The sequence below is a fragment of the Elgaria multicarinata genome, chromosome 7, assembly GCF_023053635.1.
Source record: "Elgaria multicarinata webbii isolate HBS135686 ecotype San Diego chromosome 7, rElgMul1.1.pri, whole genome shotgun sequence".
Lineage (NCBI taxonomy): Eukaryota > Metazoa > Chordata > Lepidosauria > Squamata > Anguidae > Elgaria > Elgaria multicarinata.
Genome location: NC_086177.1, coordinates 116,719,110 through 116,744,950, shown reverse-complemented (window position 1 = coordinate 116,744,950; position 25,841 = coordinate 116,719,110). Strand labels below are relative to the sequence as shown.

The window sequence follows — 25,841 nt, the reverse complement described above, 5'->3', positions numbered from 1 at the left end:
GTGGCGGCTTGGTGCCGGATCAGAGCCAAGGCCTTGCCAGGGCAGCATCCCGTGGGACGTGCACTCCGCTACACCACCCCTGTCCCCCAGCCCCTGGCCCTTGGGGGCAAGCGACAGCCACAGTGCCGACTCTGACGGCCCCCTCCACAAGGCGCCCCTGAGAGCTTCTGTTCCACTGGACTGGGAGGGGGCAGAGCAAGCACCCCCACCCCCACCCCCACCCCACCCCCCTCCGCCACAGAGGAGCCCAGCCAGCCTCCAGCCCAGCAGCCTCTCGGTCCCTGGAGAAGCACTGGTGGGGGATGAGGAGCTGCTGCGCTGGGGGGCCAGAGAGCCGAGCTCCGGAGGAAGCCGCTTCTTCCGCACTCAGATCACAGCTGCAAGCGTAGAAAGCCGCCTCCCTCCGCAGCTGGCCGATGAGGGGGAGGGAGGGATCAGAGACCTGGCCCCGGGGGCCGCGACTCCTGCCCCTTGGAAACGCTCCCCCCCTCCCCCAGCCCAACCCTTCCTGCACTGAGCCCAGCGGGATCCTGCAGCTACAAGGCTGGCTATGAGCACCCAAAGGAGCTCCCACACCTGGCCGCTTGGAAGAGGCGCGACACGGAGAGGGGGCCTGGTGCCGAGGAGACCACGGGGCCGGCGCAGGGCCACGTGAGGGGGGAGGGAAGGAGGGAGCCGGCACAAACGTGCCCCCACCCTGCGCACCCGCCGCCGCCGCCTCCACAGCCCTCCTCGCCACACGGCCACCACAGTGGCGGCGGCCGCCTCCTCCTCTCCACCCCCCCGCCCCGGCTAAGCAAGAGGCAGAGGAGCCGAGGCAGCCCAGCAGCCAGGGTGGGGGAGGGGGGCTGCGTGCAGGGAATGGCGCCTCTCCGCCCCCCTCCACCAACATCCAGGCAGCCCCCCTCCCCCGCCCCGGGAGGGCGAAGCAGGGCCACGGAGTCTCACCACTTTCTCCATCGCTTCCCTCTCCCACTGGGTCGTCTCCCTCACCATCTCCATCTCCTGGGGACAAAGGGGGACGGTCAGAGGCGCCTCGCAGAGCCAGCCGGGCGCCTGGGGGACGGAGGGGGAAAGGGTGGCCGCGCCCGGGGCTGGGGCACATGGCGGGCAGCACTCCTGCCAGGAGAGGTGAGGAGAGGAGGGAGGAGGAGGAGGAGGAGGAGGAGAGGGGGGAGCCAGGACTTCCCCCCCCACCGTGCCCCCCACCACCACCTCCCCGCTCCTTCACCTTCTGGAGAATGTCCAGCTCCTCCGGGCTGAGGTCCCGGTCAATGGACGAGATGCTCTCCAAGCTGTTCTTGCGCCCCACGCCGGCCGCAAAGGGGTTGGCGATGATCCCCGGAGACATCTGTGGGGAAGACGGAGGGAGAGGCGCGCAAGCGATGCTGCTTTCGGCCTGGCCTGGCCAAGGAGGAGGGGTGCGCGGAGGGGGCTGGGCCGGTGGGAAAGACGGGCCAGGTGGGGCTGTTGCCCTCCCCCCCCCCCCCCGAGGCTCAGGCAGGCAGGGGGCGGCACCCATGTGTCCAGGGTTAAGGTCAGGGGCTTTCCCAGCTCTTCGCCCCTCGGCCCCCTCCCCACAGAAGGGCTCATGAAAAATGCAAGTGGGGCTCATGCACAGTGAATTAGCATATGGTGCAGCCACGCCCCCACGCGCTACAATTGGCCGCCTCTGTCCCCTTCTCCCTCCCTGAAGGAAATTAATTGCTATTATAGCTTGAGCTTTGAACTTTTTTGAACTTTCAACATTTTCTGCATGTCTTACGCTGCTCAAGCTTCAGTTTAGAAGAAAAATGAGCAAAATCAGTCTGGTAGGTCTCGAGTAATAAGCTTTATGCTGCCGTATTACACTAGGTACACTACGCTCAACATCTAAGGTCTTCCTCCGGCTGCCTACTCCGAAGGAAGCTGGGAGGACGGTAACAAGAGAGAGGGCCTGCTCTGTGGCGGCCCCCCAACTGTGGAACAATCTCCCTGACGAGGCCCGCCTGGCGCCGACATGGTGATCTTTCCAGCGCCAGGTCAAGGCTTTTCCCTTGTCCCAGGCATTTAGCAATATGTCATTAGCCTGGGGCTGTTTTTTTAGGCTGGTAATTTTAAAAAAGTTGTTACAGTGGTTTTTAAATGTAGGTGTATATTGTATGTTTTTGTGGTTTTTAATTTTTGTATGTTGTTTTTTAAGTGTTTTTATCTTATGTAAACCGCCCAGAGAGCTTCAGCTATGGGGTGGTACACAAATGCAATTAATCATCATCATCGTCTTACATAAGATTGTTCTCTATGTTATAAATTGTTCACACAAGAACCAGGCGGCCCTCCAAAGCATTTATTGTTTTTCTTTGACAATAAGGGTCGAAGAAAACTTAAGGCCGTATTGGTGAAGGCTTGTTTTGGAGATTAGCGGGGTGGAGTCAAAGAGGGAGAGACATGTTTGGCAGAGGGGCTGAGAGCCCCACGGATGCCCTGCTGCCCGCCCCCCACCCTGCCCCCCACGGGCACCCCAGAGCTCAGAAACCCCTGGAGGGCAGCTCCACACGTGGACACCCACAGGCAACTGGGCAGGCGTGGCCCCTGAGCTTTAGCCACGGAGGGGACGGGGACGGGACGCTGCCTCTCAAGAGGGGAGGGGAAGGGAGGGGGGTCGTCAGCAGCACCAGAGGGCGGCAGGTCCAAGTATCCCAGCCGGAGAGGCACCGCAGCACGGTCCATCCGCTGGCCGGGGCTGGAGAGCCCACAGCCTCAGCCGGCCACTCACCTCCATGGCCACCACAGCCTTGGGGTCAAACCCATCGCAGACGAGCACCAGCAGAGTGTCCCCTATGGCGCGCAGGATCTGGACCGCCTCCGTGTGCGTCATGCCCAGCAGGCTCTGGTGATTCACCTCCAGGATGCGCAGGCCCACTTTCAGCCGGCCGTCGCGGGCTGCAGCCCCTGTGGAGCTGACCTGCCAGAGAGGAAGACCAGGCTGAGCAGCGGCAAGCCGGAGGCCGGGCAGCTGCTTCAGGGGAAGGAGAAAGGCCCTGCCCACGTTCCGCAGAGCCTCTCGTGTGGTGGCACCCTGCCCCGCCCCCAGGCAGGGAAAAGGATCAGGCGGCAGGCCTGCAGCCCCTCACGGAGAGGGCGACATCAATCCGGGCACGGAGGGCAAGACGTCCCACTGCAGGTGCTCTGAGCTTTGTCCCAGCCATCCTGGCCATGCGGTCAGAGGCTGCTGGGAGAGGGAATCTGGAGACCGGCCTGAGTCAGGGAAACAGCCCTGCCCAGGGAAGCAGCCGAGCCCTCCGCCCTGCCTGACACACACACTCCGCCCCCCAAACCAAAGGCAGCAGTGGGAGGCAGGCAAGGCCAAGGGGCCTCCGGCCAGCCAGCCCGGGCTTGCAGGCAGCCAACTGCTGGCACAGCCCCCGGCCACCCCCGGGGAGGAACGGAGGCCACAGCCTGGAATCCCCCACCCAGAGAGGCCCCTCCACGCCTTCGGTGGTTCGAGACGGCAGGGGACGCTGGCGGGCGGGTTTCCACGGCTGTTCTTTGGCTTGATCTTTTGGCCGTTTGCGGCTCCGACTCCTTTGAAACAGTGACATTTGCTGTTTTCCTGTACCTTGACCGTATTTTCCTTTCCAGAGGAGAAGACGGGGAAAGGGCTTCTGCAGCAAGACCGACTTGCGGCACCGTAAAGACTAACGGCAGCAGCTTTTGCGGACTGAAAGCCACTTCTCTGGATGCGTGAAGCCTTGGAGCCGTGACACACGTGGGCGGGGGCAGCACGGTGACCGGAGCGGCCACAGGGGAACGGGAGGCAGGCAACGCGCCAGGAAGGCCCCGCTTCTACCCGGTGCCGCCAGGTGGGCACGCCGGGATGGGGGGCAGGGGGGTGGCGGTGGTTCCAGCCGCAGGTACCTTGGAGATGAAGATGCCCTCGTCCGTGGGGTCGAAGGGGTTGCCCGCGTGGCCCTTGGCGCCGCCTCGGATGCTGATGCCCAGTTTTTCTCCCGGCCTCTTTTCAATGCAGATCTCCTGCAAGCGCACAGGAGGAGGTGGAGAAGGGCAGAGCTGTGACGCCGACGACGCCCCCCCCCGCCCCGGAGGGCGCTTGGGCCTTCAGGGGCTCCGCTCACGGGGGCTCCAGCACTTTTCCCCTACTTAGGCGGCAGCGGCAGCAAGCAAGCAAGCAAGCCCCCGCCCCGTCTCCCCAGCAGAGGGGGGTCCCCCTGTACAGCGCCTGCGGGAGCCCCCTGGCTCAGCAGGAGGAGAGGAAGCCTGGCTGGGGCCCCCCAGGCTCAGGCGGAAGGAGCGGGCCTGGGGCCCACGCCCAGGCACAGGGGGCCACCTCTGCAACAGCACTGGCGTGGCCACCGGCACCTCAGTGGGGACGGAAGAGCCGGCACAGGCAGGCAGGCAGGGAGGCAGGGAGGCAGCCGAGGGCAAGAGACACATCTGCCCCCACACGGGGCTCCGCTGCGACCCCAAAACATGCCACTGTTCATTTATTTACTGCGTTTATATATTGCCCCACAGCCGAAGCTCTCTGGGCGGTTTGAGCGGGGCGCAGGGGGAGGGGTCACTGCAGAGGTGCCAGGCAAGGGCGGCCCGAACAGCGCAGGGGCTGCAGTCGGGGGTGACGAGGGCAGGGATGGCAAGCGGGGGGAGGCGTGGAGACCGTGGCAAGTGGGGGGAGGCGTGGAGACCGTGGCAAGTGCTCTCCTCCTGCTCTCACGAGGCCACGGAGCGAAACGGGCCGTGGGGAGATCCAAGGAAGGTCTCCAGAGCCAAGCAGTGGAGTTCGGCCTCACAAGATGTGGCGATGGCCCACAATTTGGGTGGCGTTGGAAGGGGGCCAGGAAAAATTCACGGAGAAGGCGGCTGTGCAGGGCCTCCAGCACCGGAGGGAGGAAGGGAGGGAGCCCCCGCACACGCTGGGTGCCGGGAAGCAGGGGCGGCAGGGCACGCCAGCGCTCTCGTCCTGCTGTGGGCTTCCCCCGTGGGGGAAGGGGGAACGGGGCTCCCTGGGCTCCCCCCGCCTTGGCTCCAAGCCAGCTTCTTCTGGCGTTTGTGGGGAAGCGGCTGGACCTCCGCAACAAGGGGCTGCAGAGCCGGCGTGGCTCACCCGGCAAGCCTGCCCTGCTGCGCCCTCCTCACAGGAGGAGCCAAGAGAGCCACCCAGGCTCGGCGGCCCTGAAACCCCCCACCCCACCCCCATCGCCCCGGGGGGCTCCCCGCTGGCCTACCTCCATCCCGGGCGGGGGAGGGTCCCGCCTGACCACCATCCTCAGCTCCTGCGTGTTGGAGAGCAGGGCGCTCACGGCCTCCTGGTGCGTCGCATGGCGGAGAGCGATGCCGTTCACCTCCAGGATGCGGTCCCCCACGCGCAGCCCACAGCGGGAGGCCAGGCCCCGGGGGATGACCTGCAACGGCAAGGCAGGCGGGCAGGGCGGGGCGGGGCAGGCAGGGGGAGGGAGGGAGGGACCGCCAAGCAGGGGCTCTGCGGAGCTGCAGGATGTGGCGTGAAGGGCTCGGATGGGGGCCCAGGCACCGGAGCGGCTGAAGGGGGTCCCCCAGGCTCGGGGGTGGGGGGCAGGGTTAGTCCACCGAGCCCCTCCCTGCCCCTCCCTACTGGGAGAAGCAGGTGCCAGAGCCTGCTGGGAAAAGAAGGACCCGGAAAGCGTAGAGTATGGGGAACCCCTGGGGGGTCCCATCCCACCCCACCCACCCTCTCTCCCCACCTGAGGGAAAGAAGAGGCCCCTCACGGAGCCGACAGTGGCCCCTGCCCCTCTCTACCTTGGAAATGAAGACCCCAGGCTCGTGGATGCCAAAGGGGTGGCTGGAGTGGTCGCTGCCCCCCACAATGCTGAGCCCGAGCGGCCCCCCTGCTTTGACCAGGCACACCTCCTGTAGGTAGGCAGACACACCAGGAAGCGTCAAGGGTGGGAGCGGAGGAGCGCACTGGGGAGGAAATGGGGGGGGGCAGACAGATCTGCCTGGGGTGGGCAGGCAGGAGGGACCGCTGGCAGGGAGGGCCCCCTTGGGAAGGGGAAGGGACCCGCCAAGCCCCACGCAAGGAGGTGGGCTGCAGGACCAACGGTCCTTCCGAGGGCCGCCAGAGCAGAAGCTGGCAGACGCGAAGGGTGCAACGGCAGCCCTGAGGCAGGCAGGCAGGCCGGCCCCTCAAAGGGGGGGGCGCTCTCGCCAGTCCAAAGCGGGGGCAACACACTGTTGGGGGGTGGGGGAGGAGGAGGCTTTCGAAGGAGACCCTTGAGCCACGCGAGGCTCAGGCCCGGAGGGAGGGGACCCAGAGGCTGCAGGGGGCCATCTTGGCCGCAGCAGGGGGGCCCTCTTCCCACCCCACCGCCCTGCCGTTCAGCGGGGCAAACCTACCTCGATGGGGTACTGGCCCTCCAGCTTCGGGGGCAGGTGGCTCTGGTGGGGCGGGGGCGTCTCCTCAGGCGGGCTCTCCCCTGGGCCGGGCGGGGGCGGAGGGGAGTGCACCCGCTGCCCTCGCTGCCCCCCCGGGGGCAGGTCTCCCTGGCTGGGCTGGGTGGCAGCAGCGGCGGCGGTGGCGGCGGCCTCTCTCTCGACCAGCAGCGCGATGGTGGGGGAGGCGGCAGTAAGCAGCGCTACGGCCTGATCATGCCTGGCTTCCGTCATGTCTACCCCATTGATCTAGAAGGGCCCCAAACCAGCGTCACGGTGGGCAGGCGGGCGGGCAGTGGACCCGGGGACGGGGCGAGGGGTGGGCAGCAACGGAGGGGAGAGCTGTGCTGAGCTCGTGGGGGGGGAGAGAGGAGGAGGAGGAGGAGGAGGCCAGGAGGAGCCCCTCCCCCGCTGCCTTTGGGCCGCCCTCCCTCCCCCCCCCTCTGTCAAGGGAGCAAGCTCCCCTCCCCCCCTTCCATGCTTGCCCTACTGAAGAAGATGCCATTTTGGGGGTGGGGAGGTGAAATTCACATCATACAGAAGGGGGATTAAAGAGAGTCAGAGAGAGAGAGAGAGACAGAGAGAGAGAGACAGACAGACAGACGGAAGCCAGCACTGACGAGGCCGTCCCGGGGCTTACCCCGCTCAACCGCACGTTCTCCCCACAGCTGCTGGGCAGAGAGCCTGGCCTGGGGGGGTGGAGGGAGGGGGTGTTTCACAGGTGGCAGAGAAACAGCCCCCCCCCCTCCGGCCCCCAGGCCAGGCAGGAAAAGGAGGTTAGTAAAGAGCAGGAGAATTGAGCAGGTAGGAGAAGAGAGACGCTCCGGAGTAAAACCACCGTGCCATAAATGTCTTCACGGAGCTCCGGGGAGAAAGGGGGGAGGAGGCACATGCACACCACCTTCAGGCCCCCTCCTGCCCTCTAGCTCTATGCAGCCCCCCCTTCTATGGCCGGAGGCTTTCCAGGGACCCCTCCTGATGCTTGAGGAACGCCACGCCAAGAAAGGACCCCCCCTCAGCTCGGTCTCTAGGGCAGGCACTCGGCCTGGCCAAGCAGCCAGCCCCCCTCCTCCCCGTGCCACTCCGACTCACCGAGATGACCCTGTCGCCCACATGCAGGGTCCCGTCCCGGTGCGCCGCGCCCCCCTCCGCGATCCGCGAAATGAAGATCCCCTGGGAAGAAGGAGACGCCAGTCAAGAGCCTGCCCTCCCCCTCCCCCTCCCCCTCTGAGGGCACCCCCAGACCTCCGGCTGCTGGGCCCCGCTCTGCTCTCCTCTGCCCCGGCCAGCGCCCCTCAGGCTCTGTGTCAGCAGGAGCCAGGAATAAGCTGCCACCAGGCAGGGATCGGGTATCGCCCGGAGCCTGTGCCAGCCACGGGTTAAAGGGACAGGCCCTGCCCTCCCCCCGCGCCTCCTCCACGGAGGGCCCTCGCTCTCACCGTGTCCCCAGGCCGGTAGGGCGTGGAGCCTTTGCCCCCGGCTATGCTGAAGCCCAGCCCCCGCTCGTTCCGCATCAGGCAGGCAGAGAGCCTCTGGGCCTGGGGCCCGGATCCCTCGGGCCCTTCCGGGAACAGCAGCAGGCCCTCCCGGCGCTCACGCGGGCTGTAGTCGTCCTCCGGCCGCAGCGGCGTCACCGTGATGGCGTTCTCCGGCTCCACCATCCGCTCCCGCAGGACCGTCATGGAGACGCTGCTGCCGGAGCCCCGCAGGGCCTCCACAGCCACGTGGTGCTCGGCGTGGTGCAGCGACACACCGTTCACCTGTGTGAGGCAAGGAGCAGAGGAGACCACGCCCCCATTGAGGCGGAGGCGGCCCACCACCAGCAGCCAGGCAGGCTCACCCACGGCCCCCTCTTCCTGAAAACAGCTACTAGGGCAGAGGCACCAGCCCCCAGACCACACGGTGACCTGATAGGCCGGCCGGCCAGGCAGGCAGGCTGGGAGGGCAGAAGCCCTGGAAGAAGATAAGGTAGGGTAGGGGAGGGTCTCCCCACACGCTCCCACGGGGACCACTCACCTCCAGGAGCTTGTCCCCCACCCGCACCCCTGCACGGGCTGCCGGGCCCTCCTCGGACACACGGGAAATGAAGATCCCCTGGGGAGAGAAGAGCCAGTCAGCCGGGGCTCAGCTCTGGAGCTGGGCCACCCTCGCCTCGGGGGAAGGAAGGCCACGGTGGACCCAGGCCCACATCTCCCTCCCGAACCAGCCCTGGGGGCTGCCGGCTGTTACCTCGTCATCTCCCTTGTAGGGGGTGGAGCCTTTGCCCCCCGCAATGCTGATGCCAAGCCCCCCCGTCTGCCGCACAATGACCACAGTCAGCTGAAACAAAAGGGACCGGCGTTATGGGGGTGGCGGTCAGGGCAGCAGCAAAGAAGCCACGAGAGGCACAAGCAGAGATGCAGGGTGCTGTCATGAGCCAGCTCCCCACAAGGCTGCCCCCCCCCCACAGCCCTGGACGGGCAAAGGCCACCGGCAGCATGAGGGCGCCTCTTCATCGTCAGAGGGAGAGGGTCCGCTGCACCTCAACAGGGCCCATCTCTTGTTGGTGGGCTGACACATCCGCTCGCCCCCCGCCCCGCCCTGGCCTGACGAGCGACATCGTGCTAGTGCGGAACCGGGGGGAGGGGGGCAGGCATGCCAGCTCCTGCCCAGGCCCCCGGCTGGGACTGGGGGGAGGGAGCAGGCTGGAGCGCAAGTGCCTCCCCCCCTCCCATGACGTGGCTGGGACTGCTGCTGAGCCCTGCTTGCGGAGTCCAGCACTGAAAGGCGTGCAGCCCAGGGGCACGCTCTGCACGCCAGCAGCAGCAGCAGCAGTGAGAGCCGGAGAAGCTGCCCAGGCGGGCGGCCTCGCTCCGACTGCAGCAAGGGCAAACTCAGGCGAAGAGGCCGGCGGGCACTCCGGCACATCGCGTCCCGGCCAGCCAACGCATTCCAAGCGCCTCATCCCTCCCCCGGGAGCTCGCCAGGGGCCCCAGGCAAGGATTAGAGGCGCTATATTGGTCTGCCCTGTCGAAGAGCCGCTCCCGCGAGGGAGGGCCAACAGCCTCCGAGAGGAGCCCTTGGGGGCTGGGGAGAGCCTGGCGAAGCGAAGGGGGCAGGGCGGGAGGCAGCCTGCGGCCTTGGAGGCGACGGAGCGCAGGGCCAGCTCAGGCTCACCTGCCCCTGGGCACTGGGGGCACGTGGGCAGGCCAAGCGGGGGACCGGACCCTTGGCCCCGGGAGGGCCAGCTGCAGCCAGGCCAGCAGGGAAGGAGCCCCCGTGCTCCCGGCAGGCGGGGCGCCTCCGGCCACCACGAGCGGGGCCCCACCTGCCCACCACCAAGGGGCCCAGGAGACGACGGTGGCCCAAGGTGGACTCTGGGGCCCTTGTGAGCAAGCAGCTCAGCCTCAGCAGTCCTCTCAGAAGGCACAGGTCAAGCAGCTGCCAGGAAAGCCGGAGGAGGGAGGGAAGCAAGCGGCACTCACACCACCACCACCGCCACCACCACCAGGCCTGACGTTCGAGGACACTCCTGGGCAGGGCACGGAGAGAGGGAGAGCGAGGCGCTGCCCCCGGGCTCAGCCCCAGGGGTGCTGGAGCCTCTCTGGGTGACAGCAACAGTGCTCAGGTGGCACGGAGGGAGGAAGGGAAGGAGGGAAGGAGGGAGGGGCACTTTGCAGAGAGGCTGGAGGGTGCCTGCTGGCCCCTACAAGGAAGGCACATGGTGGGCAGCAGGGCAGTGAGGATCCCGTACAAGCCCAGGGGGAAGGGCAGCACACGGCCTCGGCACAGACCCGCCAGGGCGGGGACACGGCCAGGTCCGAATCCCCAAAGCCGGGGTGTGTGTGTGAAGTGGAGGGCTTCCCGTGGGTGGCTGAGTGGGAGGGAGGAGGGATCCGTCTCCCCGGCAGCAGAAGCCCCAAGAGCAAGGGGGCCCCACCGCCACCCAACTTCTCTTCCGGCGGGGCTCAGCGTTGCCTTTTCCTCTGTGCAGGAATCCAGGGAGGCAAAGCCACACTGGGGCCAACACTAGGCAGGCTGTGACGAGTGCATGGCCTGGGTCCCGCTCGGGAGTTCTCCCTGGGAGTCAAGGCCCGCCGCGAGAGTGGAGCTGGGCCCAAAGGACGGAGCTCCCAGGAATCAGGGGAGCCGCCTTTTACCCAGCCGGGTGGGGGCTCTCCAGCCTGGCTGCTGATCCTTCCAGGAGGTGCTGAACCGGTGCCTTCGGCACGCAGACGGGGAGGCGCTCCTCCGCCCGTCCCGCAACCGTCCAAGCGCCGTAGACCGTCAGCGGCACAGCTGCTGCTGCCCCCCCCTCCGGCCTCTGAGCTCGCTTCAGGCGATGGAAGTTGTTGTTGTTGTTGTTGTTGTTGTTGTTGTTATTATTATTATTATTATTATTTATTTATATAGCACCATCAATGTACATGGTGCTGTACATGGTGCCTCCAGGGCCCTCCTCACCTCCCTTCCTGACAGGGAGGGGGAGGAACTCCCCCCCCCAGCACCAGCCACGATTCCCAGCTCAGGCACAGGGAGAGGAGAGGAGCTGCCTCCGTGACGCAGAGCGGCAGCCTCAGGATCAGGTCCAGCTGAGCCCAAGGAGAAGGGGCAGGCGGCGGGGGTGGGGGTGGGGGTGGGGGAGGAAATGGTTCCCAGCCGGGCGGTACAGACCTCTTCCTCCTCAATGCGAGCAGGCTCAATCAGCAGGTTATTGGCTTGATCAAACGACACCCCCTGTTAGGACAGGAACCAGCAGAGAGGCATGCGGGTTAGTGGAGAAGGAGGGCCGAGGGCCGCCACCAGGGGCAGAGGGGCAGGCAGGCAAGTGGGCGGGCAAGCGGGCAGGCCCCGCTCCTGGCACCAAGGAGCCCCACACCAGAGAGAGCAGCAGGAGGAGGGAGGGAGGGAGGGAGGGAGGGAGGGGAGAGAACGAGAGGGCAAGCGGCAGCGGCGAGGGGGGGCTCGCCACGGAGGCGGGCAGAGGCAGACCAACTCCCCTCCCCCTGGCCAATCCCCTCCCCCCTTGCAAAAGGCCGGCACTCAGAGGCAGCCGCTGCTCCTCCCGACCGCCACGGCAGCCCCACGGCCCCACGCCCGGTTCTTAAAGTATCCGCAGGTGCCCTGCCAGTGGGGGAGGAGAGGCGGAGAGCGCAGGAGTCCCCTTCCTCCTCCTCCGGCACAAGGCAGGAGCGCATCCGGGCCTAGGCGTGGCAGGCCACTCTCCCTCGGGACGTGGGGCCTGGCTGAGGCATTCCTCAAAGCAAGAGCACCCCACCGCCCCTGCCCTGAAAGGGCCGCTCCTCTGAGCAGCCACAGTCAGGAGGAGAGGGGACACGCCCAGGCCCTGCTGGGGGCCCACCCTCAGGAAGGAGGGGCCGGGGGCTCCCGTCTCCACGGCCTCCCCCAGCTCGGGCAGGAGCCCAGGCTGCAGATCTCCGGGCAGGGCTGGCCCTCCGCCAGGCCACATAGATGGTACCAACCCCCAACCCATGCTCTGGGTGCTGCCGTGCCCTCGCCACGTTCGGCAGAGGATGGAGCAGCCCCGGAGGAGACACCCCCCTGCAGCAGCGCCATCATCGGAGGCCCATTGATGAGGCCGGCCAGGCAGGCCCCGGGGAGCAGAGGCAGCCCTCTCTACCCAGCCCAGGGCCTGAGGGCACACGGCTCTCGAGGGAGAGGGCGCACAGAGGCCCCAGCGCTGCGCTTCGCCAGGAGCACGGGATCCGCTGCTCCCTCACTCCCCAGCGACACCAGCATGGCCAAGCCCAAAAGCAGGCCGGCATGCTGTGGGAGAGCGGGTAGTGGGCAGCTCAGAGGTGGCCCCAACAGCACGGCCAACTGGGGGCCGGGGCACGTCCCCTGGCCCCCCTGCGCCTGCCCAGGTGTGGAGCCACTCCCTACCCTGGCCAGGCCAGGCCCCCCTACCTTGACAGAGGGTGGGATAGCCGGCGCCCCATTCCTGGCCTCCTCTTCGTCCCACCCCGCCTGCTCCGGCTCCTCTTCCTCCTCTGCTGCGGCCACGGCCGCGGCCTCCTCCTCCTCCTCCTGGGGCCCCTCCTCAGCACTCAAGCCTTGCAGGAGGGCCACCACCGCCTCAGGCCGGGGCAACTGAGCAATCCTGAAGTGCTTCTTGTAGTGGGGGGTGTCCTTGCGGATCAGCCGCTGCTTCCCCACTGGGAAGGGCCGTCCCTCCTCCTCCTCGTCATCCTCACTGGGGACCAGCGTGTCTTCAGCAAAGTGCACCGTGGGCTGCAAAGGAACACCCCCCGCCCAGGACAGGACTGCTCAAGCCACCTGGCCCAGCAGGCACGCCTGCTCCTGCCCACCCGCCACCCCCGGCTCTAGGCTGCACATGGGAGTCCGAGGGGGAAAGAGCCCCCAGGCTCAAGATGGCACCAGCCCTCTTTGGCAGTGGGGGGGTGGACTGGCACAGTTCCTCTCAAGGGGGGGGAGGCGGCAGATCAGCAGCCCCAGGCCCCCCATCACCATCAGCCCAGGGCCTGTCGTCCTGAAGGGCCCCTGCTTCCCATAAAAAGGCAGGGCAGGCCCTTCCCGAGAGGGCTCGGAGGGCTTAAATGGTGAGGAGCAGCCCAGCCCGTTGCAGGCCTAGGAGGTGCAGCCCCCCCCCCCCCCGTCTTTCGACTGAGCCGTGCTCACATCAGCTGCCACAGCAGCTGTCGCAGGACGGGCAGGCGGGCTCTTGGCTAGATGTTGATGCCAACTGGCGGGAAAACCTGGGTTTCGGAGGGGGGGAGGGGGAACACTGCTTCCGTGCTGCTGCCTGTTTGGCCAAGTCATTCAACGAGCCAAGGGAAGGAAGCCCCCTTGAAGCACGGGGGGTGGGGGGTGGGGGTTCATCGCTTCGCGAGTGGCTACACATGTTGGAGCCCACAGTGGCATACAAGTTTAACGAACCCTGTAGAGCCACCCTCGCCCACGGGTGCAGCAGAAGCAACGCTGGGCTTGTGACGGCTGGGCAGGCTGCCTGCCTGGTGCGAAACCTGCACGTTTTGCGCATCACCTAGATAGCACGGCTGGGGGGGGGGGAGAGGCAGCAGTCCTCATCGCGGCGTGGGGGGCACGCGAGTCATGAGGCCCTGGAAGCCAAATTTAGGCTGCCAGTAGGCGCTTGAAAGCCAGGACTTCCAAGGTGGCTTTCTCTGAAATGCTGCCTGCTCCAGGCATGTGGAAGAAAGCGGGGTGCAGGGAGGAGAGGGAAAGATTTATTAGGCACTGGGGAAATTTGGGAACAAGCTGGATCTGTACCAAAGGGATGGGTCTCCGCTGGAGCCAGAAGGGAGCCCCCAGCCGCCGGCCGTGAACAACGAAGCGTTGCAAAGCAGCTTTTGAACTGAACCCTGGGGGAAAGCCAATCCAGGCCGAATCACCCCGAGGTGAAAATGTTTTTATTGCCCAAGTGGGGGTGGGGCAGACATAACCCCCACCCCCCCAGGAAAGAGACCAAAGGGCCCCAGGGAGAAATGCACGCAGCAGATGCATCTGGAGAGGACGCAGGGGAGGGAGTTTCTCCATCTCCAAGTCAAGATGGGAGCTGTTTAAAGGAGAACATTTGGAGAGCGAGGATCATGAAAACCTGGCAGAACAGAGACCACCAGCGGGATACGACCATCTCTGGGTACAAAGGCTACAGGAAGGCCAGGGAAGGACGCAATGGGCCCGTAGCACTCCGTTTGACAAAGACATCACAGTATCAAACAAACTAAAAACCTCAAAACAGAGAAACTCCTAAGCAAATTGCACTTGAAAAGTCAACACACAGAGGAGGACCAGGATCTCTCCTCGGTCCTCCCAGAGTGCAGGACACGGACTCACGGGCTCAAGTGTTAGGCCTCATCTAGAGTATTGCATCCAGGTTAGGCCTCATCTAGAGTATTGCGTCCAGTTCTGGGCTCCACAATTCAAGAAGGACGCAGACAAGCTGGAGCGTGTTCAGAGGAGGGCAACCAGGATGATCAGGGGTCTGGAAACAAAGCCCTATGAAGAGAGGCTGAAAGAACTGGGCATGTTTAGCCTGGAGAAGAGAAAATTGAGGGGAGACAGGATAGCCCTCTTCCAATACTTAAAAGGTTGTCACACAGAGGAGGGCCAGGATCTCTTCTCGATCCTCCCAGAGTGCAGGACACGGAATAACGGGCTCAAGATAAAGGAAGCCAGATTCCAGCTGGACATCAGGAAAAACCTCCTGTTAGAGCAGTACAACAATGGAACCAGTGACTTTGGGAGGTGGTGGGCTCTCCCACCTGAAAGGCCTTCAAGAGGCAGCTGGACAACCCTCTGTCAGGGATGCTTTAGGGTGGATTCCTGCATTGAGCAGGGGGTTGGACTTGATGGCCTTAAAGGCCCCTTCCAACTCTACTATTCTGTGATTCTAATGAAGGATGAAGGCCTTGCAAAGCTCTTGAATAGGAACACCTATTGAAAAGGCAACCGGAAAGGTGACATTGCACTGGGTGTTCACGCCAGTAGCAAAACTCCAAGGCTCTCCCCTTGGATGGAAACGGCTGCATGCAACTGCCCAGTCTAACATGCGTTCACGTCAAGGTCCTTCTGACCGGCCCGCTGCTTCACGCAGTGTGTTCTCTCCTCCAGCCAAGCGAATGGTGTGCAACTGGGCTGTGGCCCCGTCCCAGAGGTCTCGCCTGAGTCAAAGAAAGAGCCCTCGATGGGTTCCCCCACCTCTTTAATTAATATACCTAACAGTGGCAGTATTGTCCGTTGCAATTCACACAAGCCAGTTTTGGGCGATGTCCTTCACGTTCAACTAGAGCCTTTTGAACTTTTAGCAATTCTAGGGCATTAATATGGAGATGACTTTCCCTTGGAGACCATCATGCGCAGCCCCAGTACAGGCCCCAGTGTAGCCCCCACCCCCAGTTGAAGGTGACACTAGTCACTATCTGGGATGTCTGTCTCTGTCAGGAGAACTCCCGACAAAGATGGGACAGAACCATCCACGAACCAAGTGGGCAACAGACCATGCTCAGGATGGTCACATCAGCTGGGATTGTTTAGCTTGGAGAAGAGGAGGAGGAGGCGGCGGTGGGGAGACATGAGAGGCATACAAAATTATGCATGGTGTGGAGAACGTGGACAGGGAGGCTGCTCCGGGATCGGGGGCCCGTGGACACAAGCTCCCTGCCAGGAGGAGAAGAGCGCGGCAGGAGCAGGGCTTCTCGGCCCACCTGCTCCGTGCCGCACGTGGGTCCTCCTTCAAGGAGGCGTGGAGGCAGGGAACCCTTCAACACGGCACTCCCCTCGGCTGCCACCGGAAGGGGCAGAAGACCAGCCCTCATTCCACACGTGGAGCTGGGCTGGGCGGGACGATCACCACGCAAGGCCTTTGGCCTCCACGGTTGCCCTGTCGGGACAACAGGCCCCACGTTCCACACAGCCTCTCTGCTTCGGCGGCTCGTGCGCAGCTAAACAGCAATCAAAATGCTCACAGCCAGAAAAGAGAGCGTTGAACCACTGAGTTCTCACAATGAGAAGCATCGGGGGGTGGGGCGGGATGGGCAGCAAAGCTCCTCAAAATGGCAGGCTATGCTCAACGGATGCCGCGTTCTGCCTCCTTCCTGGGCTGAGCCCCCTGGGTTCTGCCCCCAGAGCCAACGTCTCTCCACGTGCCGCCTGCACAAAAGCAAAGCCAGCCCCCCCCCCCCAGCTTTCCCCATTCTCGGAGCTGAGCTCCTCCCGCCTCAGCCCTCCTGCTGCTCCGAGAGGACCCTGGGCCCCGGCAGACGCCCTTCTCACCGCACCCTCCATCCCAGGCCTCTTCCCTGCAGAGGCCACCGCAGAGAGCGCCCTGCTGCCCTCCCTCGCTCTCTCTCTCTCGCAGCCCGGAGGCAGCCGTTGCGCTCGCAGCGTTCCTCGACCTTGGGGGCCGCGGCAGGGCTCCGCTTTCCGCCTCATCTCTGGGGCCGGCCTCCGTCACGGCTCACGGAGGCCTCCCGAGGAGCCCCCGCCCCGACGCGCTGCCCTGGCCCCTACCTCGCTGTACTCCACCTCTAGCTCGTCCTCTGGGTCTGCCGCTGCTTCCTCCGCCGCAGCCGCCTCCTGCCGCAGCCGGCCCTGCTCCTCCGCTCTCCCCTCCTCCTCCAGAGCAGCGCTTGCTGCCTCTCCAGGCCTTGGGGTCTCTCGCACATGCCTCACCGCTGCCTCCTCCTGGCCGCTGGCAGAGATGGTGCTGCTGGAGACTCGGGAGTCCTCACTGCGGTTGGAGGTGGCGCTCAGTCGCTTCTCCTGCACAGGGCGCCGAGCAAGTCAGGAGTGTGTGAGAGACAGTCACACCGATCATCGCTCCCACAGAGAGAGAGAGAGAGAGAGAGAGAGAGAGAGAGAGAGAGAGAGAGACCTCCCCCCACAAGCTCAGGGCCCCCGCACAGTCACGCAATGCCTCTACAGCTAGGGAAAGGAGAGCCCCCGCCCCAAGCCACGGAGGGAAATGGAGCGGCCACCTCTGCCCCAGCCTGTTCAAAGCCCTGGGCAGGCTGGATGGGTCCGGAGCGCATCTCCGGAGAGCCCTCGTGCCGCTTGCTTGACTGCTTCCCTTGGAGAGCGCCTCCCCGTATGAGACAACTCTGGCAGGCAGCAGGCAGATGAAACTGGCCGGGCCACTTCCAGGCGCCTGGAAGGAGCGACACCCGTGTCCCAGATGCCCTGGACATTCGCGCCCCTATTTTGGCGGTGCCTACGCCAAGCCCAAAGGACGCGCCGGGGCCTAACCAGCATCCGCCCAGGACCCACAGAGAGCCCCAGCCCCACTCACCTCGCAGCGGGGGGAGTCCCGCTCAGCGCTCAGCTTGGCAGCGGACGCCTCACTGCGCCGCCCTTCCATGACCCTCTTCATGGACTTCAGCTCACTGGGGTGTGGAGTCGCCCTGCGCTGCAGCCCCTGTGAGAGGAGGGAGCAGAGGCGGGGGGAGCACCCGTCACCACCGCAGCAGGGACAGGAGGTGGGGCCAGCTGCAAAAGCTCCTGCGCTTGGCCCCCGCCCCAAGGCAGGTGGCAGAGCAGGGCTAAGGCCCGGACTCTCCCCCCCGCCCCCCGGTACAAACAACAGAAGAGCCCTGAGGCTGGGTCAGGCCAAGGGCCCGTCTGCTCCAGCAGGTGGTTCACGCAGGGGAAACCCACAGGCAGGACACAACAGGCGTACAGAGGACTACTGCCCGTGATGCTGGCGGCGGCACACAGCCATCAAGCCTAGTAGCCACGGATGGCCTTTCTCCTCCTCCTCCAGGAATTTATCCAGCCCCCTTTGTAAAAGCCCTCCCACTTGGTGGCCATCGCCACATCTCAAGGGAGGGAACTCCCTAGCTGGACCCTGCGCTGTGTGAAGGAGGAGGACTTCCTTTGGCCTGTCCTGAACCTTCCCACCCATCAGCTTCATGGGACAGTGACCCCAGTGGGTTGTGGCATCAATGCCTCCCTGTCTACATCCTCCACACCAGGCATAATTGTGCACAACTCCATCGGGCCTCCCCTCGGCCTCCTTTTTTCCAGGCAGCTGTTCTAACCTTCCCTCAGCTAGGAGATGCTCCGGTCCCCTTGATCATTCCAGTCGCCTCTTTCTGCTGTTTTCCCAGCTCTAACGCATCTTTTTCTTCGGTCTGGTGACTTTGGTGCACAAAGTGGCATTCCACTCCCCACCCCCTCCACGAGGCCACCCAACCCGGCGCCTCCGCCCTCCGCCCTCCGGAACCCCTCCTCCGCCCGTTACCCTCTTCTCCGTCCCAGGCTCTTCCTCCTCCTCGTCATCCATTCTGGGCTCGTCCACAAACTGGATCACGCTGACCCGGTTGAGGTTGGTGTCCGTCCAGCTCTCCTCCACGCTATTGTGCAGGAGGTTCTCTGGCGGGAGAGAAGGCAGGGTGGGTTTCTTCAGCACTCGGGAGCCCTTCCCCACCACGCCCCCAGCCTTCTCCCATCCCGGGGCGTGGGCAGGGCTTGGCCTCCGCGCCTCTGTTACCTAGGCTGGGGGAGGGCTGCTGCGGAAGGAGGTAGCAGGTGAGCACTTTCTCTCCAGTCTTCTCATCGTCCTCCGTCTGGAACTTCAGCATCGGCTGCGACTGGTTCTCGGCCAGCCAGAGGGCCTTCAGGTTGAGATTGGTTAAGGCAAAGGGCAGGTGCTGCAGCCTGCGTCAGAAAGCAGCGATGGAATCGACCGGCACGGGCCCAATCCCTCAAGCGTGTCGTCCCAAGAGTATTTGGGCACGAGTAGGCCAAGCCGAAGGCCAAACTGATGGACTGGCTGAAGGATTTAAGATGTTCTAGGCTGCCCCTTCCCCCAGAAACCGGACTCCAGGGCAGGACACATGGGAGGACGGGCTGGAGGCTGGCCTTCCTAGCCTACCCTAACCCCAAATGGCAGGGGGGCAGGAGCTGGAGACAAGACGCTGGGCTAGAACCCAACCCCCAACTCCCCACCGGTGCTCAGGGCCACTTGACTCCTTCCTGCTCGGGGCACAGACCCTGGCCTGGGGAGAGGATGGACGGACGGACAGACACGGAGCTCCGCCTCAGGAAAGCTCCGCTGAGAGCCCCGCGCTGCACTGCCAGCCGCCACCCAGGAGCCCCGCCTGGGCACAAGTGGCCGCGTCTTCTGCCCGGGCAGGAACGGAAGCGATGGCGCTGCTTGAAGCCAAGACAGGCAAAGGCTCCGCCCTAGGCCCTACCGCCCGCGGCCTTCCAGGCAGAAGGCGCCCTTTACGGCTGCAGCGCTGGGCAGCATCTGCCCGGGAAGTCTTAACGCTGGAGCAGGACCTTCCAGAAGCCTCCTCAGCACCGACCGGGGCCAGCAAAAGCAGGATGAGGCAATGGAGCACTCAAAGACCAGTGGGCGGGGGATAAAACGGCTCATCTTTTCTGGGGCCGCTCCGCCATCCCTCTCGCCCACATACTCCTCCATTCACACGACACGCATCATCTAGCACGCGGCCGGGCCTTCCCACCAGGGGAGCCCCTGAAAGAACAGCTGCCTCTGTGCCCGGAGAGAAGAGGGAGGCCTCCTCTGTGGTGGCTCCTCCTCCTCCACCCACAATGGGAGCCTTGCCTGGCATCGACTCTCAGCTTCTGGGCACCAAGCAACGAATTCGTCATCTTCCCAGTCTGATAACAGTTCACGGGGAGGAATGTCGGAACGTTGCTAGTTTTATCGACGTTTTTAATGTCATATTGTTGTGGTTGCATTTACCATTTCATCCCTCCTATTGTGAGCCATCCTGAGGATGTTGATACTGAAGGGTATCAGATAATCTATCAAACGAATGCATCTGCCCTTCAGCAGTTTGAACATCTGAGCAACTGGAATGTTCAAAACACCTCAGCAGCCAGGCACTTTCCTTCTAGGGTTAGTCAACACTTTTTTGTCCCACTTTTCTATTAAAAATAGCCACCAAACCGTCTTGCAATAAAAAGCATGTGTGATAGGACAGCCAACAACAATGCAGAATCATTAAAAGATGACAGCAGTGAACCGTCAAGAGGCAGCAATGCGAAAATTCCCTCGAGGTCAGGGTATGGAGTCAATGCTGGCCTCAGCGAAAAATTTACCACCCACCCAAAGACTGGAAGAGAGGCAGCCAGAGGCAAACCGACGTGGGAGGGGGTCCCAGAGTTGCAGTTGCAGCTGCAGCAGCAGCTCCCCCACCAAGAAGGCTCCATCTCTTGCTCCGGCCCTCCTGATCTTCCATAGGGGAGGACCAGCGAGGAGGAGCCGGGCCTCTTAGGCTGGGCACGTCCACGTGGGAGCTGCGGTTTGGGAGGTCGCGTGGTCCCTCAAGCATGTTCAGGCCCACTGGAAGACCAGCAGCAGGCATGAAGTGGACCTGTGGCCCGCAGGCTTGGAGCTTCAGGCGCTGCAGGCCGTGGACCGGAGGCAGCCCCCTGCACTCGCTGCTTTAGACAGGCAGCCCCAGTCGGAGAGCTCTGCAGCGCACCTGCCTGGAAGCAGCCAGAGCTGAACCCGGGGCCGGCTCCTTCCCAGCCAGCGGGAGACCTGAGCCCTTTTGCCGCCAGCACAGCTTCCTCTGGCCAGTTCCCAACTCTGGGGGTGAACTGGCAGGAGGACGTTGGTGAGCTTATTTCTCCCTTGCTTATGTATTTACAGCATTTATATACCGCTTCACATCTGAATAGATTTTGGAGCGGTGAATGGTAAAAGATCAAAAGAACAGAACACTGTATTAAAATGTATAAAGAATAGAACACCATATTAAAAGATTTTTTTAAAAAAAAAACCAGCGTATCAATAAAACCCCCTCCATTTGACTCTTTAAAAGCACAAGCAGAGCACCAAAAGCTCGCTTTGGGGCAGACTAATTGGTTGAACGTGCAGGACTGGCACAGGGGGGCGAGGTCTCCCTTCTGGGTAGCTGGGCAGGAGGACGGTCACTGCAGAGCGTGGATATCCTGACCTACACGCCTCTTAGTGGTTGTAGATCCACACACACACCCGCCAAAGGGCACCTCCGATCCTCAGCAGAGCGGGGGATGGGGGGCACTGCTCTCCTTCCCCTCCCCGCCCCAAGCTCACCGGTTGCCCGCCACATCCAGTACATGCAACTCGGTGGTGCTGGCAAGCTCTGGGGGCAGGAACTCCAGGCGGTTGTCCCGGAGGGAGAGCACGTTCAGGCTGCTGCAGCCCCCAATCTCGGCGGGAAGGGCCGTCAGTCGATTCCGGTCCGCGTTGAGGTTAGTTAGCGTGGCCAGTCTCCCCAGGGCCTTGGGCAGGGCCTGAGGAAAGACCCGAGGCCACAGGCCGTCAGAGGCAGGCCCTGGCGAGGGAGCCGGCGTGGAGGCCAAAGGCTGGCACGCAACAGGCACGGAGCCTGGCACACGGCAGCACACGGCGCCCGCGCTGGCCACTGCCAGGGCAAGGAAGAGCCCCGAGCCGGCCAGCACACCTACCGGCAGCATGTTCTCGGTCAGGATGAGCTCTGACAGGTTTGCGCAGTCCCCGATGGCTTCCGTCACCTCCACGAGCCGGTTCTGGTCCACCTTCAGGATGGAGAGCTGCTTCAGCTGGCCTGGGCAAGGGCAAAGAGAGGCAATGGCTACGCTGGGGTCAGAGGGGAGCGGGAGGGCAAGGCTCTGCCCGCAGCCGAAGCAGGCGGTTGAGTTCAAGGAGACTTTGGGGAAACAGAGGCGGCTGTAAATCATTTCGATCGCACGTTTCCCACTGGAGAACGACATGAGCTTCCTGAACAAAAGTTGTCCATTTACAGCTCAATAGTGCAATAGTTTCACTAACTGTAGAGATGGTTACATGGTACACCACAGACGTTGCTTATTACATGAATCAGAAAAATGGCGAGCAGAGACTGGGCAGCAAAGCAGCTCATCTTCAACAGAAGGAAACTTTTGCTTCATGCTCTGAGAGGCGGTCAAGATCGCAGGGCTCACATTGTGGAGGAACATCCGAACAGGAGCATCCCGCATCTCACAGGTGAGCAAAGTGGACGGGGTCCATTCAGGAGGGCGTCTCCTGAAGCTGGGGGTGGGGTGGGGGGGTGGGGGTAGCCCCACGTCCGTTACGGCTGGACAGCCCCTGGCTTGCAGGACCAAGCCAACAGCAGCCCTATTACAGGGCCCGGTCTCTTGCGCCGGGTGTATCACGCTTGCCCTCAAAGACAGACACTTTGCCCAAGATACTTAAAAGGTTGTCCCACAGAGGAGGGCCAGGATCTCTTCTCCATCCTCCCAGAGTGCAGGACACGGAATAACGGGCTCAAGTTAAAGGAAGCCAGATTCCAGATGGACATCAGGAAAAACTTCCTGACTGTTAGAGCAGTACGACAATGGAACCAGTGACCTAGGGAGGTTGTGGGCTCTCCCACACTAGAGGCCTTCAAGAGGCAGCTGGACAAGCATCTGTCAGGGATGCTTTAGGGTGGATTCCTGCCTTGAGCAGGGGGTTGGACTTGATGGCCTTGTAGGCCTCTTCCAACTCTACTATTCTATGATTCTATGATTCTTCACTGCCTTCAAAAAAGCAGCCTTAAACTCAATATACTTTTAATGTTTTGCATGTTTTTAAAGTTGCTATTTTTAAAAAGAAGAAAAACACATCGTGTTTGGGGTCATTTTATGGCTGGTTTTATTTCATCCCTCCCCCTTTCAAAGCAACCAGTTTTATTCTGCTTCAACTGCCTCTGCCAAGTCAAGTCAGGAATGCAACTCCTGGACAGCAAAAGGGCCCTCAGATGTGGGACGGACGGACGGACGGACGGCCTGCCCAGAGAGCCCCGTCTGGCGTTCAGGAAGACTCCTTGCAGCCTTTCTCGCTCCAGGTCAAGGACTTCGCTGCTCATCCTGGCCTTTTAGGACACAGATCCTTTGCTGGCTGGGGAAGGCTGGGAGGCTTTCCCCCCCTCTAAACATGCACAGGATTTGCCCCCTTAAATAACTTATGCATCCTGAGCCCCTCATTTTTTTAAAAAAAAAATAATCTGTGCATTTGACTTTGGGATATTGTGAGTTTTCCTCCGTTGTCATATTTTAAGTTGCTTTTGATTGATTTTATGCGCAGAGAACTTTGTTACCGAGGGCGGGGGGGATGTGAAGGTTGCAAATGAAGTACTAGGGATCCACCCTGCCCCCAGCACGTGCAGCCCATCCACCCAGGCAGCACCCACGCCTCCGTGGGGTCTGGCCGGAATTCCGGAAGCCCTGGCCAGCGGACTCACCAATGCCGTCTGGAATGGACTCCAGCAAGTTCTGGGAGAGCAGCAGATCCGTCAAGGCCACCAGCCCGCTGATCTCGCCAGGCAGCTGCTCCAGCTTGTTCTCGGAGACGTCGAGACAGACCAGGCGGCGCAAATTGCCCAGCTCCTGCCAGGGGAGGGGGGGGCGAAGTACTGAATGGCTGCACCTCAGAGCAGCCCAGCAGCGCTTCCTGCGTAGTGCAGGGGGGGATCCACCCTCCTGACGGGCACCTCTGGCCCTTCCTTTGCCCTTTCGAAAGCCTCCTCCGTGGGCCCTCCTGTGCTGCCTGCCCTTTTTAAACAACGGCCTTTGACAGGCCAGGCCAAGCCAAATCAAACCCCTTTACAGCTTTCACGGAGGTGGCTCTCATACAGAGAAGCCCCCTCCGCCACGCTTTGGTCTGGTGGGTTATGACAATGCATGAAAGTAATTGGGCTGGAGCGCTGGGCTGAAAACAACAGAATGAAATTTAATAGGGATAAATGCCAAGTTCTACACCTAGGAAAGAGAAACCAAATGCACAGTTACAAGATGGGGGATGCCACCTTGTCTCAGATCAGGCCCCACATCTGTCTTGTTGTAGATCAGAAGCTGAATATGAGCCAACAGTGCGATGTGGCTGCAAAAAAAGCAAATGCTATTTTGGGCTGCATCAATGGAATTATAGCTTCCAAATCGTGTGAGGTCCTGGTTCCTCTCTATTTGACCCTAGTTAGGCCTCATCTTGAGTACTGCATCCAGTTCTGGGCTCTACAATTCAAGAAGGACGCAGACAAGCTGGAGCGTGTTCAGAGGAGGGCAACCAGGATGATCAGGGGTCTGGAAACAAAGCCCTATGAAGAGAGACTGAAAGAACTGGGCATGTTTAGCCTTGAGAAGAGAAGATTGAGGGGAGACATGATAGCACTCTTCAAATACTTCAAAGGTTGTCACACAGAGGAGGGCCAGGATCTCTTCTCGATCATCCCAGAGTACAGGACACGGAATAACGGGCTTAAGTTAAAGGAAGCCAGATTCTGGCTGGACTTCAGGAAAAACTTCCTGACCGTTAGAGCAGTATGAGCATGGAACCAGTTACCTAGGGAGGTTGTGGGCTCTCCCACACTCGAGGCCTTCAAGAGGCCGCTGGACAGCCGTCTGTCAGGTCTGCTTTAGGGTGGGTTCCTGCACTGAGAGGCCCCTTCCAACTCTGCTATTCTATGGTTCTACTTTGCTAGCATGTAACTGAATCACTGGAGCTATGTGCATAATAGATTCAGTTCTCTAGATTACGGATCATCATTGGTCCATTTTCCTTTACATTCTGATGTAAACCAATCTGAAAATTCAGAAGACCCCCCCCCCTTTCTTTTTTAAATGCCTAAATATGGCAACCTGCATCCTGCTCCATCAAATACTCACCGGGGGCAACGCTGGAAGCTGGTTCCGGTCAAGCCACAGCTCCCGCAGGTTCGGCAGGGCGCCCAGCGTGTCCGGCTGCCAAGGAGAAGGATCAGGCCGTCACCGGGGAGGCCTCCGCCGCTGCTCTGCCTGCTCCGCCCAGCCAGGGCTGCACTGGGCCCCCCAAGCCGGCTGCCTCCGCCAAGGCCCTCCCTCCAACCCAGAACGGGCTGCTAAGGGGGCTTGGCGGGAGAGGAGAGGAAGCAGGCCAGCAGCGGGGGGCTCCAGCCCCTTGGAGGAAGGAAGGAAGACCCAGAGAGCCCCTGGGCAACCGTGGGCCCCGAAGGAGCGGAGACCAGCCACGTGTTCACCAGAAGGAGCCCCCACCCACCCACCCACCCACCCCAGCGCACGCTCACTCGCTCGCTCACCAGCACTTCCAGGTCGTTGCCCCCCAGGTCCAGCTGCTCTAATTTGACCAGGAATGAAAGAGAACTGCAAGCCAGAGAAGAAGTCCGGTCAGTGGGGCTGGAGGCCCGCCTGCCCCCCCCACACACAAAGAGGTGGTGTGGGGGCAAGTGGTCCAAGAATTAGCATCCCCCCCCTCGCCCCATTGCCCCCCTCAAGCCACCCACAGCGGTCCTAGGAGAGACTTAACGCGGAGGGGGCAGCAAGCAGGATGCCTGCCCCCCCTCTACAAATGCTGGAGCCCCTCCACATCTCCACCCCTCAGAGGTCGGGATGCACCCCACAGACCGGCCAGGGGCTTGCCGACACTCACGCAGGGAGGGACTTCAGCAGGTTCTCGCGAAGCTCCAGGGTCACCAGGTTGGCCAGACTGCAAGAGAAGGAAAGGCCGTTTTACCTGCGTGGAGGGAGGGAGGGGGATGGCCGACCAGGAGTTGGGGAGAGCCGGCCAGCACCCCAACCTCTCCCCCCCCACCCCGATCCCAGGCCTCGGCCCGCCTGACTCACTTGCCAATGTCGTTGGGCAGGCTCTGCAAGGAGACGTCATTCAAGGCCAGGTGGCCCAGGCTGCGCAGTTGCGTGAAGCCCTCGGGAAGCCTGGGGGGACCATGAAGACACGCTCAGTGGCGGAGGCCTCTGCCTGTCGGCCGCCGTCTCTCAGCCTGCTCGCCGCCTGCCCCGAGGACTCACAGCTCCTGGCATCCCACAGCCTCCAGGAGCCGCGGGGGCAACTGGCCATGCGGGCCAGCCGGCCTCAGCCCCGTAAAGGCCAGAAGGGGCAGAGACCCGGGGCACCGCGGGGGAAGGAGGCTACCCCAGGGACTCTCCTGGAATGAGCCACTTCATGTGAGCGTGGCACCGTGCACGCGCCACACATCCA

The 25,841-nt window shown here is 62.8% G+C and overlaps 1 protein-coding gene across 1 annotated transcript in view; it reads right to left on the bottom strand.

Moving 5' to 3' along the window:
- SCRIB (scribble planar cell polarity protein) overlaps positions 1–25,841 on the bottom strand; it is a 71,968-nt gene that overhangs the window by 27,559 nt on the left and 18,568 nt on the right. The window contains exons 4-27 of the mRNA XM_063131394.1: positions 25,469–25,558; positions 25,275–25,331; positions 24,925–24,988; positions 24,515–24,589; positions 23,095–23,239; positions 21,317–21,435; positions 20,943–21,142; positions 18,378–18,544; positions 18,129–18,259; positions 17,178–17,303; positions 16,400–16,651; positions 12,317–12,640; positions 11,063–11,125; positions 8,639–8,728; positions 8,426–8,503; positions 7,849–8,169; positions 7,502–7,582; positions 6,374–6,658; positions 5,777–5,887; positions 5,226–5,402; positions 3,898–4,014; positions 2,756–2,944; positions 1,232–1,351; positions 949–1,005 (exon numbers count right to left, since the gene is read on the bottom strand). Coding sequence (XP_062987464.1) covers positions 949–1,005; positions 1,232–1,351; positions 2,756–2,944; positions 3,898–4,014; positions 5,226–5,402; positions 5,777–5,887; positions 6,374–6,658; positions 7,502–7,582; positions 7,849–8,169; positions 8,426–8,503; positions 8,639–8,728; positions 11,063–11,125; positions 12,317–12,640; positions 16,400–16,651; positions 17,178–17,303; positions 18,129–18,259; positions 18,378–18,544; positions 20,943–21,142; positions 21,317–21,435; positions 23,095–23,239; positions 24,515–24,589; positions 24,925–24,988; positions 25,275–25,331; positions 25,469–25,558 — 3,439 coding nt within the window. The remainder of the gene's footprint in view (positions 1–948; positions 1,006–1,231; positions 1,352–2,755; positions 2,945–3,897; positions 4,015–5,225; positions 5,403–5,776; positions 5,888–6,373; positions 6,659–7,501; positions 7,583–7,848; positions 8,170–8,425; positions 8,504–8,638; positions 8,729–11,062; positions 11,126–12,316; positions 12,641–16,399; positions 16,652–17,177; positions 17,304–18,128; positions 18,260–18,377; positions 18,545–20,942; positions 21,143–21,316; positions 21,436–23,094; positions 23,240–24,514; positions 24,590–24,924; positions 24,989–25,274; positions 25,332–25,468; positions 25,559–25,841) is intronic.